Here is an 8265-nt window from a genome sequence, read left to right as displayed (position 1 = left end):
ACTTGGCTTAAAGCTCAACATTCAGAAAACTAAGATCATGGCATCTGTTCCCATCACTTCATGGGAAATAGATGGGGAAACAGTGGAAACAGTGTCAGACTTTATTTTTTTGGGCTCCAAAATCACTGCAGATGGTGACTGCAGCCATGAAATTAAAAGACCGTTGCTCCTTGGAAGGAAAGTTGTGACCAATCTAGATAGCATATGAAAAAGCAGAGACATTACTTTGCCAACAAAGGTCTGTCTAGTCAAGGCTATAGTTTTTCCAGTAGTCATATATGGATGTGAGAGTTGGACTATAAAGAAAACTGAGAGCCGAAGAATTGATGCTTTTGACCAGTGGTGTTGGAGAAGACTCTTGAGAGTCCCTTGGACTACAAGGAGATCCAACCACTTCATCCTAAAGGAGATCAGTCCTGGGTGTTCATTGGAAGGCCTGATGTTGAAGCTGAAACTCCATACTTTGGCCACCTAATGTGAAGAGCGGACTCATTTGAAAAGACCCTGATGCTGGGAAAGATTGAGGGCAGGAGGAGAGGGGGATGACAGAGGATGAGATGGTTGGATGGCATCACTGACTCAATGGACATGAGTTTGGTTGGACTCCGGGAGTTGGTGATGGACAGGGAGCCCTGGTGTGCTGTAGTCCATGGGGTCACAAAGAGTCGGACATGACTGAGTGACTGAACTGACTGGCAATAATATATATATATATGCATTTTCATATAATCTTCACAATTACCCAATGGGGTAAGTACTATAATTAGCCTCACTTTGTTGCTAAGAAAGCCAAGATATAGAAAGCTTAAAAATCTTGCTCAAGGTCTTACTGCTACAAAGTAATGACTTTGGGATGAGAAGAATCTGGGCTCATCACCAGTTCACTATGCTGCCTTCAACTTGTTTCTTTCAAGAGTAAATAATTTACCCTCTAGTGTTAGCTAAGAAATATCTAGAAGCTCCTTGTTCGCATTTTGACTAAACTCAATCTTCCTTCCATTTACCTATATTAAAGATGACAAATCTTATATTTGAAGGGATATGCACATCAAAACCAGGAATACACCACAGCAGTGGTTAGCCATGGTTTCCTTTGTAAGCAAACCTTCGCGTTCCTGTAACATGAAGAGACCATTTCCCAGTATGGGTGATGGCCAGTCTTCCACACTGCTGGTGGTGCTGGGAGGCCTGGCCACAGACCCATTTCTGAAGATGACTCTCTGGCAAACAAGCTGAAGAGCCAATAGATCCAACCACCTCTCTTCACAAGAATGTTTTCTCTTTAACACCAGTCTTGAAGTACTTGGGTTTAGCTATCTTTAGGTAGCTTAAGTGGAGAAGGCAATGGCACCCCAGTCCAGTACTCTTGCCTGGAAAATCCCATGGACAGAAGAGCCTGGTAGGCTGCAGTTCATGAGGTCGCTAAGAGTTGGACACGACTGAGCGACTTCACTTTCACTTTTCACTTTCATGCATTGGAGAAGGAAATGGCAACCCACTCCAGTGTTCTTGCCTGGAGAATCCCGGGGATGGGGGATTCTGGTGGGCTGCCGTCTATGGGGTTGCACTGAGTCGGACAGGACTGAAGCGACTTAGCAGCAGCAGCAGCAGCAGCAGCAGGTAGCTTAAGAGTGTTCCTTACTTTATCTCCATAGTAAACACAAGAAGAGATCCCATCTTCTTTGAGTTGTTTTTATGGGAAACACAATCATGGCCACCAGAAAAAAAAAAATACAAGAAACACTTACCTCTCTCTACACTGGTTAGATCTGGCTGGAAAACTAGGTGTTCTCTTTCTTTAAAACTCACATGATTATGATGAGAGATTATGCTCTGCCCTCCCACTCCCACAAAAGAAAAATTCAGGAGTGATGTGTTTCTTCCCTTTTTCCCTAAGGCATTTGATCACCCTTTCTTCTTTACATGGACAAGCAGCTATCCAGAAGCAGGCCGCCAACCACATCTTCCTAGTTTTTCCTAGTCTGTAACATGCTTGCCTGTCCCAGAAGATCATAGTTCTAAGAGTCGTAGTTGAAATTCCTAGTCTTTAGGATACCTGTTATAAAGATAAGGATCCTTTCAATCTTCCTGACACTTAAGTGGGTAACAGATAATATGTTACGGCAGTGCTTGTCAGTGGAGCAGGTTCCCTGTGAAAGTATTAGAATCTTGAGGTATGAAATACAGATTGAAAAGGCACATTTAAGGGGAATAAGCTATAGTTTGAAAGGCATGTTTAAACTTATTATAGTCTTTTTTTGCAGGGATGGTTCATGAAATATGAAATTTATAATGCTGCTGCTGCTGCTAAGTCATTTCAGTCGTGTCCAACTCTGTGCGACCCCATGGACTGCAGCCTACCAGGCTTCTCCGTCCATGGGATTCTCTAGGCAAGAACACTGGAGTGGGTTGCCATTTCCTCCTCCAATGCATGAAAGTGAAAAGTGAAAGTGAAGTCGCTCAGTCATGTCTGACTCTTAGCGACCCCATGGATTGCAGCCTACCAGGCTCCTCCGTCCATGGGATTTTCCAGGCTAGAGTACTGGAGAGGGGTGCCATTGCCTTCTCTGGAAATTTATAATAATACTACACAAATACATGGGACTCATATTTACCAAAAGGGGATACAGTTTTCAGAGTGAGTAGGTGGACCCAGCTTTAGTCAATAAGAAACAAAGAACAATGGTTTTATGTTCAAAGGTACCCAGAATATAAGGAAGGAGTCTTAAAGAAAAAAATTACATCTTTGATTTTATCAGATCAAAAGAGCAAGAAAAAAAATTCAAATAAAACGTTGTAGGCAAAGGTAGTACGAACTAACCCAGTCTGAAATTGTATGTGGTGCAATTGTTATGTCGATAAGGGATATCATTTCAATGGTCTTTGGCACAGGGTAGTGAGCTACTTATCTTCTTCCTGCAAAACACTCTTCCTATAGGTTTCCTTACATCCAAGATGCCAATGGACCCACAGGTTTTTTCAGGCCAAAAGACATCGGTTAACATTTCACTTACGTGAGCTTTTGAAGTCTTTCTTTTTCAGTCTCCTCCTCATCATGGTTCCACGTGGGCTAGTGGAGTAGAGGCTTCGAGGCAAAGTCCCCATGTTCAGGGAACTCAGGCTGTATGCACTCATGGAGGTGGGAGAGAAGGATGAAGACACCAAAGCTGCTGTAAGAGAGTGAAGACTTGGCACAGAGCATTCTCAGGGGGTGTGTAAGCCTGCCACACCTGTCAACCAGCAACAATCCAGAAAGACACACAAGATGCACAGCAATGGCTAGTAGGTGGCTCCAACCAATCAGAGACCAAGTCTCAGGAGCCATGGAGACAGTGCTTTAGAATCTGTGTTATAAGAGCCCAGAAATGCCTAAGGAGCAGCATCGATCTCCATAAGTACAATGCAACACAGAGAGGCTCTACGAGTTTTGCTTTAGACAAAAAAGAAAACATTAAAGCAAGTTTCTCCATAAACAACAACTCAATGCTTCAGATACATAATCTCATTTTCATAGACAGCTTCTGGCATGAATTTCACAAGTGGTTCCATATACACAAATAAGGTCTGAGAACATTATCTTCTATATACTATTCTTCATTGCTATTTCCTGACCACACATAAATCATTCTGAACATTTACATCCTCTCTTAACAACAAATGCTTTCTGATGGAAAAGACAGACTTAAGAGATGACAGAAATGAGAAGTTGCTACTATAAAAAAAAAAAGACACCACACCTATGAAACCAAATATGGTATGAATCAGATGAAGAAGGCATGAGAAGAATATAATTTAAGTAAAAGACCAGGAGGAGAAAGCCTGGAACATTACGAGGGCTGTTTGGAGGAGGCGCTTTCATGACTGTCAGGGCTGGCGCTCTGCAATGGTCAGGGTGGAACGAGTTATAGTGATGGTAGGTGTGAAGGCTGCAGTGGTTGCTGGCCCAGAAGTCCCAGGGAAGTGGCCTGTCGCTCCTCTGAATTTTCACTGCCCACATGAAGTGATGATGAGAAATAAGAAAAAACAAACAAACAAAGAACCAAAAAAGAGGAAAAAGTAACTGAACTGCACAAATAAAAAGTAACAACAACAACAAAAAAATGAAGCCTGCTTGCACAAAAAAAGGAAAAAAACTGGCTTTGCCCTTTTCTCAGTGGTCAGCAAAACCTATGATTAACACCAGAGATGGTAACTTTTCATCTTCCCAACAATAATGCATGTCTTTCCCCAGCCCATTTTTTTCTCCTTTTAAGATGACTACTGAATCAATTTCTAATCTCCCCCTGTGCTTCACAGCAGAGATTAAAACATTTTTTTCTTTAACTTAAAAGTCAACCCTGCAAGATCTATGGCACAAGATTAGTAATTAGAGATTTGCAAATCTTGGCCAGTTAGTAGCTCTTGTTTTGAGAAAAAGAAAAGAATGAATGATAAATCATACTGGCTCCTGATTCAAAGGATGTACTAGTCACATATCACAATTTACTGCTCTGACATTTTAATTACACTACTATTCATCACTTGAACTACAATAAACTATTCTATCAGGATCTTATCCATACCCTAATAAGAAGATGCAAGTGTCAACATACTTTACAATTTGGGGGGTATTTTTAAAAGCTGTATTTATATTTGAAAGAAGGCATTTAATTATTAAAACTATTTCAAATATTCTTGTATTTTTTAAGATGCCACAAAATTTTAATAAAGCTAATTTCAAAATGCTGGTGTCCACTTTATGTTTTAAAAAATGTATATCATACTTCCATTCTAATTTCAATACTGTTTGATTTGACTTTCTACTCAGTGGTCTGAAAGTATGAGCGCTTTTATGTTTGTTACTATATTGATTGGAAAATTTTCACTTAACTGTCTTAAAGAATGAAAAATAAAATATGGACTTTTATCTCTATTGTCATGATTCTAAGACTAGGTGCCTTACATATGAATGAATTTGCAGTATTTATTCATGGAGTGAGGTCAGATACTCTAAGTATTTAAAGGAGAGTTCTTTGGGTAAGAGTTTAAATTACACCATCAGTGACATCAGCCTCATTGACACATCTCAGCCTTTCTGGAATGAGACAGATCATGGAACAAAAGCATGAACAGATCACCACGGGCTGAGGCCACCTGTATTTCCGTTCCAGTTCCAACCCATCTTCTCTATCAGACCTTGACCAGTTACTCAACCTGTCTAAGCCACAGTTCCCTCATTATGTCAAGTAGAGATCACAAAAGCATCTATCCCAGAGGCCAACTGTTGAGAATATGCACCAAGGTGCTTAGCATGGTGCTGGCACACAGAATAAAAACTAGTGACTCTTTATTTAATAGCATTGATACCATATACTTTCTATCTACTTGCCAATGAATACTTTTTCTTTTTTTTTTTAAGGAAACAGGTATATTTCTCACTCTACAAATTTCATTCACTGGACACAAGTTGAGAGACTGAGAAATCTGCGGCACACTTTCATGGCCACCATCATTTTGTAGTCCTGAACATATGGTCTTTTGCTTCTATATACTTCAGTTTCTAGTTTTGGGATTTATCTCCCTCTCCACTAGTCTACTTTCAAGCTACCAAGCTACCATCTCCTTCACCTCGACCACTGCCAAATCTTCAGACTTGGCTCCCTGGTTCATCTCTTACCTACCAACCTTCCAGGATCCATAGTACAGAATATTTTAAATACATAAATTAGATGATGCAACGCCCATTTAAGGTATTTCAATGGGTTACAGTAACAAAGAGAATCAAATGTGAGCCCTACTTATCTCTCTAGCTTCACCCCTTCGCACACTTCCTACTTCTAATATTCTCCTACCTGTTTACAAGGCTGGCTCAGGTGCCAAGTCATTCTGACCTCCCTGGATGAAGAAGTTGTCTCTCCTATGTTATTCCATTGCTTTTTTATTAATATATTCCTCATAGTTGAAAGGGCTTTATTGATTTAATATACTTTTAATGCTTGTCTCTCTAGACTGGAATGTAAATCCCATGAGAATAGGAATCTACTTTGCTTGCCTTGCTCACTAGATGCACTGTGGCAACTAGAACAGAGCCTGGCATATAATGGCTGATGAACGAGTGAATGAGTGAAGGAACACATGCGTGAATGAATAAGAATATCAGCCAGAGGGTCCATGTACACACTGTAGCAGCATTTTCCTTGTGATAAAGAGCATTTCGAGGCAAGTCTCTTTCGCCATCCTCACTTTACTTTTGGGTGTACCAGAAGACTTTTTAGCAAGAGGCAGTCAGTGTTGGGTCTGGCTAATCTACACCCATAGCCACTTATTGAGCTCTATAAAATATCATGTGTTTCAAATGATGTACAGTGAGTAATGGTTAGATAGCATCACTGATTCAATGGACATGAATCTGAGAAAACTCAGAGACAGAGTGGAGAACAGAGGAGTCTTGCATGCTACAGTCCATGGGTTTGCGAACAGTCTGACGTGAGTTAGCAACTGAACAACACAGTGTGTGAACTTCAGAATTCTCCACTCATTTTTTAACCCAGTTCTTTATGGAGTGCTGTTAAAATTACTGGGCAGTTTTGAGTGCTGTCAAACCAAATTGATAACTCAGTAAGGAAGATTCTGACCACCTATGTATGTCTGGCTCTGTGACATCTGTGGCAGGTTAAATGTAAGTCATTTAATTCAAGGGATTAGATCTGAAAGACAGAGTGCCTGAAGAACTATGGACGGAGGTTCGTGACATTGTACAGGAGGCAATGATCAAGACCATCCCCAAGAAAAAGAATTGCAAAAAGGCGAAATGGTTGTCTACAAATAGCTGAGCAAAGAAGAGAAGCTAAAGGCAAAGGAGAAAAGGAACGATATACCTATTTGAATGCAGAGTTCCAAAGAATAGCAAGGAGAGATAAGAAAGCCTTCCTCGGTGATGAGAAAGCCTTCCTCAGTGATCAGTGCAAAGAAATAGAGGAAAACAATAGAATGGGAATGACTAGAGATCTCTTCAAGAAAATTAGAGATTCCAAGGGAATATTTCATACGAAGATGGGCTCAATAAAGGGCAGAAATGGTATGGATCTAACAAAAGCAGAAGATATTAAGAAGAGGTGGCAAGAATACACGGAAGAACTGTACAAAAAAAGATCTTCATGACCCAGATAATCATGATCGTGTGATCACTGACCTAGAGCCAGACATCCTGGAATGTGAAGTCAAGTGGGCTTTAGAAAGCATCACTATGAACAAAGCTAGAGCGGGTGATGGAATTCCAGTTGAGCTATTTCAAATCCTGAAAGATGATGCTGTGAAAGTGCTGCACTCAATATGCCAGCAAATTTGGAAAGCTCAGCAGTGGCCACAGGACTGGAAAAGGTCAGTTTTCATTCCAATCCCAAAGAAAGGCAATGCCAAAGAATGCTCAAACTACCACACAGTTGCACTCATCTCACGTGCTAGCAAAGTAATGCTCAAAATCCTCCAAATCATGTGTCAACAGTATATGAACTGTGAACTTCCCGATGTTCAAGCTGGATTTAGAAAAGGCAGAGGAACCAGAGATCAAACTGCCAACATTCGCTGGATCATCAAAAAAGCAAGACAGTTCCAGAAAAATATCTACTTTTGCTTTATTGATTATGCCAAAGCCTTTGACTGTGTGAATCACAACAAACTGGAAAATTCTGAAAAAGATGGGAATACCAGATCACCTGACCTGCCTCTTGATAAATCTGTATGCAGATCAGGAAACAACAGTTAGAACTGGACATGGAACAACATACTGGTTCCAAGTCAGAACACAAGTACAGCAAGTTGTCACCTTGCTTGTTTAATTTAAATGCAGAGTACATCATGCTAAATGCCAGGCTGGATGAAGCACAAACTGGAATCAAGATTGTTGGGAGAAATATCAATAACCTCAGATACGCAGCTATTTGTAAGCCTTCCCCAGACAGCCATTTTGCTTTTTTGCATTTCTTTTCCATGGGGATGGTCTTGATCCCTGTCTCCTGTACAATGTCACGAACCTCATTCCATAGCTCATCAGGCACTCTATCATATCTAGGCCCTTAAATCTATTTCTCACTTCCACTGTATAATCATAAGGGATTTGATTTAGGTCATACCTGAATGGTCTAGTGGTTTTCCCTACTTTCTTCAATTTCAGTCTGAATTTGGCAATAAGGACTTCATGATCTGAGCCACAGTCAGCTCCTGGTCTTGTTTTTGCTGACTGTGTAGAGCTTCTCCATCTATAGCAGAGACATTACTTTGCCAGTC

The 8265-nt window shown here is 40.6% G+C and overlaps 1 protein-coding gene across 1 annotated transcript in view; it reads right to left on the bottom strand.

Moving 5' to 3' along the window:
- The window catches only part of GRIP1 (glutamate receptor interacting protein 1), a 464606-nt gene that overhangs the window by 103861 nt on the left and 352480 nt on the right, over nt 1–8265 (bottom strand). The window contains exons 12-13 of the mRNA XM_010841627.1: nt 3832–3987; nt 3015–3170 (exon numbers count right to left, since the gene is read on the bottom strand). Coding sequence (XP_010839929.1) covers nt 3015–3170; nt 3832–3987 — 312 coding nt within the window. The remainder of the gene's footprint in view (nt 1–3014; nt 3171–3831; nt 3988–8265) is intronic.

This window comes from Bison bison, unplaced genomic scaffold (assembly GCF_000754665.1).
Source record: "Bison bison bison isolate TAMUID 2011002044 unplaced genomic scaffold, Bison_UMD1.0 scf7180017864163, whole genome shotgun sequence".
In the NCBI taxonomy this organism is placed as follows: domain Eukaryota; kingdom Metazoa; phylum Chordata; class Mammalia; order Artiodactyla; family Bovidae; genus Bison; species Bison bison.
Note: the sequence above shows the minus strand (reverse complement) of the source record. Positions and strands in the feature narration are given on the sequence as shown.